The sequence below is a fragment of the Sapajus apella genome, unplaced genomic scaffold (assembly GCF_009761245.1).
Source record: "Sapajus apella isolate SASKATOON/1434 unplaced genomic scaffold, GSC_monkey_1.0 scaffold14, whole genome shotgun sequence".
Classification (NCBI taxonomy): domain Eukaryota; kingdom Metazoa; phylum Chordata; class Mammalia; order Primates; family Cebidae; genus Sapajus; species Sapajus apella.
Genome location: NW_022436954.1, coordinates 11,527,572 through 11,540,755, shown reverse-complemented (window position 1 = coordinate 11,540,755; position 13,184 = coordinate 11,527,572). Strand labels below are relative to the sequence as shown.

Below are 13,184 nucleotides of genomic sequence, written 5' to 3'. Positions count from 1 at the left end.
GAGCCTTCAAAGAAATAGTGCTATTGACATTAATTAGCTCTGGACATGGAAATGTGCATTTACGTATGATGTGATATAATCTAGGAGGAAAATAATTATCAGCTGCCTTCCAACCCAGAGGTTCTCCCAGAGCACTGGATTGTAGAGGTCACAAACTCAATCCAGCTTTGAATTCCAGCACTGACTAACAGACCAGCTACGTGACCTTAAGTAAATATACTTAAACTAGGATTTCTTCATTTTCAAAATGACCGTAACATTTTCCTCTTAAAATGGTTTATGTGCAAGCCAGAGAATGGCCAGAGTTCCTATTTCAGCACCCTGTACATGGAGGCTGAGCTTAGTAAATGTGAGGTCCCTCCTCCCCTGGGCAGGAATTGTGCTTGCTTTGATCTGAGCCCCCGACACGACCATAGGTTACTTTGCCTATCCCCACTTTGAACCTGAACTTTCCAGTAAAAACTTGGACAAAGCATGTTCACTGTCATTAGTTTTCTCGAAAGTTTTCAAATCAAAAACTCAATTGCTTGATTCAAAAAACAATTTGAGGCCAAGCACAGTGGCTCACACCTGTAATCCCGGAACTTTGGGAGGCAGAGGCTGGCAGATTGATTGAACCCAGGAGTTCGAGACCAGCCTGGGCAACATGGCAAAACCCTGTCTCTACTAAAAATTCAAAAATTAGCCAGGTCTGGTTGCATGTACCTGTGGTACCAGCTACTTGTGGAGCTGAGGTGGGAATAATCACTTGAGCCCAGAAGGCAAATGTTGCAGTGAGCTGAGGTCATGCCACTGCACTCCAGCCTGGGCGACAGTGACTCTGTCTCAAACAAAAAACAATTTGAATCCCTACATAAAACAGCCAACAATTTGAGAATCTAAATGGGCAAGAGAAATTAAATTTACAGGGAAAATTTTTATTTTTTGAAGTGAAGCAGGCCCAGTTATCAAAAACACTAAAAACTATTCCCCTGTACCAAGGTGGGATGTTGACGACTGTTAATTTAAGCAGCAGGGGCTGTTAAAACTCCTCCTCTGCTCATGGCCCTCCAGAGTGGTGGTGAACAGCTTTTCCTTCCATTTCTCATGAAGACCAGGGCTTCTGGGCTCTCAGATTCTTGAGCAGAACAAATTACCATTGGACCAGTGCTCCTTCCCCTCCCCACCACCACTTCCTGCCTAGCAGCAGTAGAAGTGAATCAGACAAACAATATGACTTTAAAAAAATTATTTAATTTAGTTTTTTTTTTTGAAAAAAAGCAATAAGGCAAAAAAACTGAAAATATATATAGTTGTGTTTTGTTTTCATGTGACTTTATTCCACCTGAAAGATTCTAAACTTCTTCCATTAGCGGGAATCGGGTTGGGGATCAAGCCAGAAATGTAGTGCAGATGGTGAAGGAAGAAAAGGGGATAAAGCAGAGAAGTCCAATTTAGTTGGGGAATTCCCACTCTATCCAAAGCCCCTGATGAGGTCACTGCTTTTACGAGCCTCCTTGAAAGAAGCCCTGACAGAACCCCTTGCTTAGTTGGGTAAGAATAAGGTTCTTAGGAGGAAATTCCCCAGCAGTCAAAGTTGCTCCTCTCCCATGTTTATCACAACTAGGAAGGGATGGGGGAAGGAATAAAAGTACTAATTTACCCAGTATAACTCCAATTTCCCCAGAGGGATGGCTTCCCTTGGAATGATATTTCCCCCAGGACCCACGCTGGCTGAGGCTCAGCAGTTAAGGATCAAAAACAAAAAATACTAACAAAAAGCATACAAGGAAGGCACCTCAATTTGTGATCCTCAACCACGGGTGGGTTGCACAGGGGTTATATTTTTCAACAAGACAACTAAAACAAATATAGAACAAACAGAGAAGGAAGCCAGGGCCCAACAGGAGCAATTCTCTGATCCACCCCACATGACAGTGCTTTCAGCCGCACATCCTAGGAAGGAAGTTCTTTTGGGATTTAGCCTATGTGCCGGACAGAAGCAGAATTAAACTGGAAGTTGCCCTCCGGACTTTCTAGCCATACTCTTCCTAAAAAGAGAAAGAAAGGAGGCAGGAAAGAGGTTAGGATTTCATTTTCAAGAGTCAGCTAATTAGGAGAGCAGAGTTTAGACAGGAGTAGGCACCCCATGATATAAACCATGGACAAAGTCCCCGTTTAGTAACTGCCAGACATGATCCTGCTCAGGTTTTGAATCCCTCTGCCCATAAAACGTGGGAGCAGAGGAGTGCCATCCAGATCAACACGTGTCAAGAGAGTCTCAGGGAGATGAGGGATATCAAAAAACAAGATTCTTAATGGGAAGGAAGAAAATCAAACAAAAAAAATTAGATTTTTCTCTACAGATATATAATATACAGATATTTAACACATTATTCCAGAGGTGGCTCCAGTCCATGGGGCTTGAGAGATGGTGAAAACTTTTGTTCCAGATTAACTTCTCTCAAATTCTGAAGTCTATCAGAATGGGACAGGCAATGTTTTGCTCCACAATGGGGCACAGACCCAAAATGTTACTGTGCCAGAAAGACGAGAAGCCAGAAAGACAATGAAGGATGGCATTGAGGGAAGCTGGGAAAGCAAAAGTGGCTAGTAGTCTTTTTCCATCTTGCCTGTGTTCTCAGAAGCTCTCCGCCTGAGGAAATCCATAAAACCCCTTTGTGAGGAGAATGTGCCCCTCTTACCAACCACCAAAGTGGTCTCCAGTTGCTATTAAAGATGACGGAGAACAACAGAGGGTTGTTTGATGCAAGTAAAAACAGAGACTTCCGAGAATGTCAATCTGAATATTCCAGCCCTATAGAACAATCTCTCTCACAGGTGTTCCAATATCACAGTTATCTCCACGTGGACACTCCAATCAACCGACCCTGTGTGTGAACACACTTGACGATGTTATACCTAAGCTCCACTGCAACCATTCACGGTGCCTCCATTGGTAAGTCTTATGTGTTTCTTTTTAAGGGAACTTCTAAATTCGGCTCTTGCTCTGAACAGCACCAAAATGCCCCTGAATCATAATCTTACGCAGATCTTGGCTGAGCAGGATACTACAAGGGGAGGGTGAGTGACATCATCCTAATTGGGGGCAGAGGGAGAAAGAAGAGCCAAGAATACTTGACTTTGCAGATGTGGAATAACACTAACCTTCGGCCACTAAACCTCTCCCTTACAGACATAGTATCTCATATGTTGATTTCAGTTTCAATCAGCTAAGGCAACCAGTCAATCACCACCACTGGTGTCTGCTTCTGGTGATTGATTTGGAAAAAATGATTGGTCAAGAGAGACAAACTTGAGGAAAGCACTTGGTAAGAGAGTCACAACTGCCAGCTTCCCACACATCCTCTGTCCTCTTCTCCATTAGATGCTCCTCTTTTTTGTTACTGCATTTCAGAAAATGTCCGGGCATGAGCTCCAGTCCTGTTTTTCTTTACAATCCCAGTATTCTCCCCTATAAATATGGGTTAACTCCTTGGTAACAGGGTCCTTCTTCCGCTCAAACCACAGTGCCTTATAGGGATCATATGGCGTGCCTAAAAGGTAAAGAGAGGAAAGAAAAAATTTAGTGCTGGCATTCTCCACGCATCAAGAAAGAAGAGTAGAAGGCAAGTTCATTACCATCCTCTGTGGCTTTCATAGCTTCCGCTTCTCTCTTCTTTCTGGAAAGTCTTTGTTTTTCCTCCAGGCGCTGCTTCTCTGCATTTGCTTCATCCCAGCGCCCATTTTCCATCAGTCTCTGGTCAGGTCGTAACCGGCTGTCTGTGGGGGCAGTGCCACTTTCCCAAGCATTGAGAGTCAGAGCAAGCTCTGAGAAGTAGTACATGTTTTCTGCATTCTTCCTAAAAGTAGAAGATAAGAAAAAGAAATGGTAATGTCAGAGTCCAGACCCTATTTAAGGAGCAACAACTAAGTACACTGCCAAGGCCACATCACCAAGGCTGTTCTACAAAAACAGGATCTGTAAAAAGGATCTAGGACTATGTCATGTTTCCCTAACTAAGAGAAACTGGATCGCTCCCCATCCCCTCCCCAGCATCACTCAGTTCTTTAGTCTTCTGGTGTTGTGTGGTGCCCAGCTGAAATTATCTACATTCATCAGAAGGAGACATTCTACTGAATGAAAATTCCCCTCTCTTGTTTCCTTAGTTTTCTTTTTAATCTCTCTCTGGGATAATCCTGGCTAATACTACAAACTGACTGTATTAGATGATGACAGGAAATAAGTGACCTCCACCTTGTTTCCAAAGTCCTGTACATTGTCTCAGGGATCTTTCTGTTCTGCTGGGCCTTTTCTTTTCTTCTTTTTTTTTTTTTTTTTTTTAAAAGTCTCCCTTTATTGCCCAGGCTGGAGTGCAGTGACATGATCTCGGCTCACTGCAACCTCAAACTCCTGGGCTCAAGTCATCCTCATGCCTTAGGCCTCCCAATAGCTGGGATTATGGATGTGTTCTACCATATGTGGCTAATTTTTATATTTTTAGTAGAGACAGGGTTTTGCCATGTTGGCCAGGCTGGTCTTGAACTCCTGATCACAAGTGATCTACCTGCCTTGGCCTCCCAAAGTGCTGGGATTACAGACAAGAGCCACTGCCCTTGGCTGCTAATAGGCCTTTAGGCTAAATTGTTAACAGGTGGTAGGCACCTTCCTCCTCTAGCCACTTTTGAATAGTTTTGCTCTAAAGAGTAGGAAAATATACTTCTGAATCACAATCCAAAGGACCTTTAGAAGCACAAAATATTTTTTGTCAGATGTGGTTAGGTTTGAACTTCCTTGAAACAAGCAGGCTACAACTCAAATCATAAAATAACAGCCTTCTGTTAATCTCTCCAAAAGTCTCAATTTCCCTAGTTCGATTCCCCACATAATTAAGTGGGAGGGCAGGCAGAAATGCCTTCAATATTGCTCCACAGTCAAAGTCAAAGTGGTATCTGGGCAGCAGGCATGCTGATACTCACGGTAAAGGATTCCTTTTCCACAGCATGACCCTGCTTTCCTCTGCTTCATGGCCTCTCTGTCGAGCATCACCCCCATTTTCCCCAATGACTGGCTGTACTTTGAAACATTCCATTTTCTCATCCCATGTCCCCAGAAGGGTAAAGTGGACTTTTCCTGACAGATCTGTCACTTCCCCTGTCACCTGCAAGGGTGGAGAACAGGGCGTGGCTATATAGCATTCATTGTGGATTAGCTTACCCGACTATACTGGAAGTCCTAGGATAAATGATGGTTAGATCCTGTTATAACAGACGCCATGGAGTCATCCAAATTATTATTATTATCATTATTAGAGATGGGATCTTGCTCTGTGCCCAGGCTGGAGTATACTGATGCAATCATAGCTCACTGTGGCCTCCACTCTTGGGCTCAAGTGATCTCCCACCTCAACCACTTGAGCAGCTGGGACTACAGGCATGTTCTACCAAATCTGGCTAATTCTTTATTTATTTATTTATTTATTTATTTTTTGTAGAGAAAGGGTCTTGCTATGTTGCCCAGGCAGGTCTTGAACTCCTTGGCTCAAGCAATCCTCTTACTTCCGCCTCCCAAAGTGTTAGGATTATAGGCATGAGCCACCATGCCTGGCCTCAAATTATTTTGTTGTATTTTTTTTTCTGCTACTTGAATAACTGAGCCATGACTTGGGGATTTTATGATCACTTTTTGTTATATAAGAATTTCTGGTAAACTTTTTATTTTTGTGAGTACATAGTAGGTATATATATTTATAATTTGCATTTATCCTTTGTGTTGCAAAAAAATTCAATCATATTTTTAGTTATTTTAAAATATAATTAAATTATTTTTGACTATAGATACCCTGTTGTGCTAGCAAATACTAGATTTTATTCTTTCTACCTTTTTGTACCCATGATCCCTACTTTCTCCCTGCTCTCTGTCCCCTCCGCTCACTACATTTCCCAGGGATTTTTGTATCAAAGATACAAGTAGGAAAAGCATCTGACTGGTTCTTAGAATTATATTTTCTTCTCTCCAGAAATTCATAAGAGACCCACAAACAGATTTAAATCCCCAGCTATTCTTCAGTCTCCCACAGAAACTCATGGCACAAATTATTGTGGTGGTATTACACAACTCCCCCTCAAACTTCTCAGGGATCAAATCCCTTTTTCCTGCAGTCTTTTATTAGTCCTTCCTCTGTGTTTCCCATTTTCAATCGCTCATTGCTCTTGACACTTTCACTTCCTCACTTATTGTCATTCCGAGAGAAAAAGAAGGAATTGGTTTAGGAATGCAATATAGTCTTCTTGTTGGCTTACTCCTTCACCTTCACCTCTACTTTTTTTTTTTTGAGATGGAGTCTTGCTCTCTCACCCAGGCTGGAGTGCAATGGTGCAAGGTTCACTGTGTCCTCCATTTCCCATGTTCAAGCGATTCTCCTGCCTCAGCCTCCCAAGTAGCTGGGATTACAGGCACGTGCCACCACATCTGGCTAATTTTTGTCTTTTTAGTAGAGATGGGGTTTAACCATGTTGGCCAGGCTGGTCTTGAACTCCTGACCTCAGGCCTCGGCCTCCCAAAGTGTTGGGATTACAGATGTGAGCCACATGCCAGCCTTTCACCACTACTTTTTTTGAATCACTTCATGTACACACACACTATATATAATGTACACATACCCACACTCCCCCACATATATATACATTCCAGTTCTAAAAGAGTAGGCTTTCTAAGAGGTACATGCTAAGTGAAACAATTTAAATTTCAACTTCCCTTACCTTTCTTGCTACATCCCGAGAGAAGTAGCTATAAGGAACAAATTTAAGATTACACTTGTCTCCTGTCTTGTGATTCACAATATCAATTTCACCAGACTGTAAAATGAAAAAAATTCATAGATTAATTTTATTAAGACTGAATAAATTCAATATCTGCCAAACCCATGGTTCATAATTCTTTACTTTTCAATCTTACATTCTAGCAATCCCTTGTTTAAGATTCAGGTCTTAGCCAGCTTTGGGAATGCTACAGAATCCCTACGTAACCTTAGTTTTCTAGGTTGAGATAAGACCAAGTGACCTCTTGTTTTGTTCTGAATTGTATCTCATATGTTAGATGGCATGATTTGACCTTCAGTACATATGCTGAAATTCAGATGAAAATTTACCTTTCTAAACCAATCCCTCACTAGTACCCTTTATGAACTCTTCTGCTTAAATCAAAATACTCATAATTTCAGATTATATACGGTGGCCCTTTCTATACTTTATTCATTTCATTTTCCCTCCTTTCCTTTTTTTTTTAAATTAAAAATATTATTTTTAAATTTTTTGTAGGGACGAGGTCTCACTATGTTGCCCAGGCTGGTCTCAATCTCCTGTGCTCAAGTGATCATCCCACCTTGGCGTCCCAAGGTGTTGGGATTACAGGCGTAAGCCAACATGCCTGGCCCATTTTTCCCTTCTTTCTATCTTCTGCATCCCAAATGGCACTTTAAGATTCAGCTTAATTCCCACATCTACTGTGAAGCCTTTCCTGACTGCTCAGAAGACAGTATTCCATTCCCTCTCTTTTCTAAATTTACTGAAACAATTGTCTTAAGAGCGAACTGACAATTAATTAGATGCTATTATAGGGCATCTTTAATATTAGTGTATGTTGCTACACACTTTTCAACCTACACATTTTTCATATATCTCCAATAATATAATAACTTCTTGAGGGACATCTCATCAGATTTTGTATCCCCAGGACCTAGCATACTGCCTGACAATAAATGTTTGATGAATAATGAAAAGATTAAGAATTGGGGACACATTTGTTTTTTTGTGCCTGCTGTAGCACCCAATACAGTCCTAGCAGAGTAGTCATTGATGAATGTTATAATTTGGTAATTTATAAACAATAATTTGTGGTAAAGAAACTTGGGAAGGTAGAGGTAGGTTTGCTGCCTCAGAGAAATTCCTTAGGAGAAACTGATGAATCAGTAACAACGTTCTGGGATCAGTTCACATGTCCTAAATACTGCAAAAATATACCTAAAGAGGCATTCTTTTAAACTTCAGATGCACTTTGGGTACATTCCCTCACCTGATCTATCCACAACTTGCCCACAATAATGTTGTGTACAGTTGTGGTAACTTTCTTCCAAGTGTAGTGGTGCCCAGTTGCATGGAAAATACAATGAATGGTACCTGGAAGCAGAAAGAGGTGCACAAATTAAGCCAAATGTTCAGAAAAATAGCACCATGCAGTCTCAAAACAGTAATGAATTAATTACCTTCTACTGATATATCTTACTTTTAGAAATAAAACAATAAATCAAAAAGGACTTAAATTTTCTTTCTTTTTTTTTTTTTTGAGACAGAGTTTCGCTCTTGTTACCCAGGCTGGAGTGCAATGGCGCGATCTCGGCTCACCGCAACCTCCGCCTCCTGGGTTCAGGCAATTCTCCTGCCTCAGCCTCCTGAATAGCTGGGATTACAGGCATGCCCCACCATGCCCAGCTGATTTTTTGTATTTTTAGTAGAGACGGGGTTTCACCATGTTGACCAGGATGGTCTCGATCTCTTGACCTCGTGATCCACCCGCCTCGGCCTCCCAAAGTGCTGGGATTACAAGCTTGAGCCACCGCGCCCGGCCTTTAAATTTTCTTAAATGTTGGAAGTATTGACTAAATTTTTCTCAATTGACTTTTAAAAATCTATAAATAAAACATAACTAAATGATGACAAACACTGGCAACTGATACACCTTAAGTTCTACAACACAACTGCAAAACTTACAGAAACAAGTCAAATGTGCCCCAACATGCATTATGGAAGTAACTGCGTTATGGAAGGAGCACACATAGGTAGTCTGTACCGGGGCCAGGCTCTATTGTTAGGTACTAGCTGTGTGACTTAAACAAATCACTTATCTAAGCCCCTTAATAGTAAAAATGGAATAGGGGTTAGAGCTGGGGCTTTGAAATCAGACAGAACTGGATTCACTCCTGGCTCTAGCCCTCATCAGATGTATGACCCTCTGCTGTATCATGAACAATTTTTCTTGTCTTTGTTCATGGTTCCTGGGAGGGGACATTTAAGCCCTTGTAATTTCCCAAGTGACAGGAGTATCTCTGTTGTTTATGGTGGGCCTTGACAATTTCTTTTTTTTGTGACAAATTTATACTAATGAGGTGACTCATGGTGGGCCCCAGATAGCTAATGCTAATGAGATAACTCAGGATGAGAACAAGCTAGGCTCCACCATGTGATTAGAGACAGGGTTTTGAGTCACCTGATATTGGCTCAACTTTCTGACCTCTGGGGAAAAACGGGGATCTGGATATTTAATTCAATCCTGCAATCAAGCCTAAATAATGAAACCCCATTAAAGTCTCTGGACACCAAAGCTCAGTGGAATTACCAGGTTGGTGAATATATCAATGTGTCAGAAGGGTGATATGCCCTGACTCCATGGTGACGTGGCACAAAGCTCTGTGTTCAGGACCCTCCCAGTCTTCACCCTATGGGTCCCTTCATTTGGCTGGTCCTGATTTGTATCCTGAATAACAAAACTGTAATGATTGTAGAGTACTTTCCTGAGTTCTGAGTCATTCTAATGAATTCTCAAACCTGAGGTAGTTGTGGGAACTCCTGAACTTACAGCCAGTTATCAGAAGTGCAGGTGGCCTAGGGCCTCCAACTTGTTGCTGGCATCTGAAGAAAGGGCAACCTTGTTGGGTACTGTGCCCTTAACTTAGGGAGTCTGCGGGAACTCTGGGTGGTTAGTGCCAGAACTGCATTACAGTATCGCACTCTGAATGTTTCAAAGGCCTTGGTTTTATCATCTATAAACTTGGGATAACCCGCCCTGTTGTGCAGTAAATGTCTGTTTATTTGCCTAATAAAATGCTTGAAACATATAGTGACTTTTGTTCCTATGAGTCAATCTCCAATGAATACCAAAATCAGTGGTTTCACAGCAGAGATAATTGAGGATTCAAAGTAATCAAAAATTTTAAAAGATATATAATTAATAATAGCCAACTCCAGGCTGGGCACGGTGGCTCACCCCCTATAATCCAAGCACTTTGGGAGGCAGAAGTGGGCAGATCACTTGAGGTCTCAGGAGTTCAAGACCTGCCTGGCCAACATGGTGAAACCCCATCTCTACTAAAAATACAAAACAATAGCTGGGTGTGGTGGCATGTGCCTGTACTCCCAGCTACTTGGGAGGCTGAGGTGGGAGAATCACTTGAACCTAGGAGATGGAAGTGAGCCAAGATCAGGCCACTGTACTCCAGCCTGGGCGACAGAGCGAGTCTCTGTCTGAAAAATACAAAAAAAAAAAAAAAATAGTTGATTCCAGTAAAAGTATAACCCTAATTTCTCTCTGTAACAGCTAATAAAAACAACTCACCCAAACTAGGAAATGTACACCAATAAAAGTAACTCTGCCTCCTGGCTTCAAGCAATTCTGCCTCAGCCTCCTGAGTAGCTGGGGTTACAGGCACCTGCCATCGCACCCAGCTAATTTTTGTATTTTTAGTAGAGACAGGATTTCACCATGTTGGCCAAGCTGGTCTCGAACTCCTGATCTCAGGTAATCCACCCACCTTGGCCTCCCAAAGTGCTGGGATTACAGGTGTGAGCCACCGTGTGCCACCCTTTTTTAGACATGTTTCTTATACAAAAAATTAAAGTAGCCCTGGTAGTTGGCAGATGAGGATAACAATGAAGGTAATGACGTTAATAATAATAACAATAATAATAGCAACTCTGCTGAGAACACTTGCTGTGTACCAGGTGCAGTTCTATGGTCTCTTAAGAATTATTTCATTTAATCTTCACAAATACCTTTGAAATATTTGTTCCACCTAAACATATCCTAAATCTCTGTGGTTTTTTCTTTCTTTCTTTGAGCTGGAGCCTTGCTCTGTCACCCAGGCTGGAGTGCAGCGGCACAATCTCAGCTCACTGCAACCTCCGCCTCCTGGGTTCAAGCAATTGTCCTGCCTCAGCCTCCTGTGTAGCTGGGGTTACAGGCACCTGCCATCGCACCCAGGTAATTTTTGCATTTTTAATACAGACAGGGTTTTACCATGTTGGCCAGGATAGTCTCAAACTCCTGGCCTCAGGTGATCTGCCCACCTTGATCTCCCAAAGTGCTGGGATTACAGGCATGACCCACTGCACCCAGCCCTTTTTTTGTTTGTTTTGAGACAGGATCTCACTTTGTTGCCCAGAGTGGAGTGCAATGGTGCAATCACAGTTCACCGAAGCCTTGACCTCCTGGGCTTAAGTGATCCTCCCACCTCAGCCTCCCAAGTAGCTGGGACTACAGGCATATGCACAACACCCAGCTAAATTTTTTTTATTTTTTGTAGAGACAGGGTTCCACTATGTTGCCTAAACTGGTCTTGAACTCCTGGGCTCAGGCAATCCTCCCACCTCAGCCTCCCAAAGTACTAGGGTTACAAGCATGAGCCACTTCACCTGGCCTAAATCTCTTAACTAATACCTCTTCCACTACCATCTCATTCTATGAGACCAGCATTCCCTGATACTAAAGCCAGACAAAGACACTATAAAAAACCAAAGCTACAGACCAATATCATATCCCTTATGAACAGTGATGTAAAAATCCTCAATAAAGAACTAGGAAATTGAATTCAGCAGCATATTAAAAGGATTACACACCGTGACCAAGTGGGATTTATCCCTGGAATGCAAGGATGATTGAACATAAAAAACTGATCAATGTAATTAATACACCATATTAACAAAATGAAGGGTGAAAAGACACAGGATCATTTCAATTGATGCAGAAAAAGCATTTGACAGAATTCAATGCCCTTTCAGAATAAAAACACTCAATGAGCTAGAAATACAAGGAAAATATCTCACCATAATAAAAGCCACATATGAAAACCCCACAGAAAATATCATACTCAATGGTGAAACACTTAAAGATTTTCTTCTAAGATCAAGAACAAGACAAGGATGCCCACTTTCACCGCTTCTATTCAACACAGTACTGGAAGTTCTCGCCAGGGCAATTAGGGAAGAAAAAGAAATAAAAGGCATCCAAGATGGAAAGGAAGAGATAAAGTTATCTGTGTTTGTAGATGATATGATCTCATATATGAACACGCTAATAATTCCACCAAAAAAAAAAAAAAAAAAAAAAAAGAAATCCTGATAGAATAAATGAATTCAACAAAGTAACAGGGTATAAAGTCAACACACAAAAATTAAGTGCATTTCTATTATCATCAACAATAAATAATCTGAAAAGGATATTAAGAACAATTCCACTTACAACTGCATCAAAAAGAACAAACACTTAGGAATTAACTTAAGGTAGTAAAAACTGTAAAACATTGCTGAAAATGATTAAAGTGAAGACGTAAATAAATGGAAACACATCTTATGCTCACAGATTGGAAGACTCAACACTGTTTAAGGTTGTCAATGCCACCCAAAGCAATCTACAGATTCAATGAAATCTCTATCCAAATCCCAAAATGTTTTCTGCAGAAATAGAAAAACCTATCCTAAAATTCATATGGAATCTCAAGGGACCACAAATAGCCAAAATCATCTTGAGAAAGAACAAAGCTGGAAGACTCAAACTTCCTGATTTTGATACTTAATACAAAGTTACAGTAATCTAAAAAGTGTGGTACTGGCATAAAGACAGACACATAGGCCAGTGGAACAGAAAGAGCCCAGAAACAAACCCTTCATATATGGTCAAGTAATTTTTGGCAAGGGTGCTAGGACCACTCAATGGAGACAGGACACTCTTCTGAACAAATGGATCCACATGCAAAAGAATGAAGTTGGACCTTTATCTAATACCATGTACAAAATAATTCAAAATAGATGAAAGATCTAAATGTAAGATCTAAAACTATAAAACTCTTAGGAAAAAAAGCAAAGAACAAAACCTTCACAACATTGGGTTTGGCAATAATTTCTTGGATATGATACCAAAAGCAGAGGCAACAACAAGACAACACAGACCTCCTGAACATTAAAAAATTTTATGCAATCAGGACAACAGCAACAGAGTAAAAAGGCAGCCTCTAGAATGGGAGAAAATATTTGCAAATCATATATCTGATAAGGGATTAATATCCAGAATACACAGAGAACTCCTAAAACTCAACAACAACAAAAAAATCAATTCAAAAATGGGCAAAGGAGCAGCCGGGCGCGGTGGCTCACGC

At 41.2% G+C, this 13,184-nt stretch overlaps 1 protein-coding gene across 1 annotated transcript in view; it reads right to left on the bottom strand.

Moving 5' to 3' along the window:
* Positions 1–1,213: 1,213 nt before the first annotated feature.
* OSBP (oxysterol binding protein) overlaps positions 1,214–13,184 on the bottom strand; it is a 47,840-nt gene continuing 35,869 nt past the window's right edge. The window contains exons 10-14 of the mRNA XM_032283322.1: positions 8,054–8,157; positions 6,742–6,837; positions 4,960–5,141; positions 3,622–3,842; positions 1,214–3,536 (exon numbers count right to left, since the gene is read on the bottom strand). Coding sequence (XP_032139213.1) covers positions 3,394–3,536; positions 3,622–3,842; positions 4,960–5,141; positions 6,742–6,837; positions 8,054–8,157 — 746 coding nt within the window. The 3' untranslated portion in view covers positions 1,214–3,393. The remainder of the gene's footprint in view (positions 3,537–3,621; positions 3,843–4,959; positions 5,142–6,741; positions 6,838–8,053; positions 8,158–13,184) is intronic.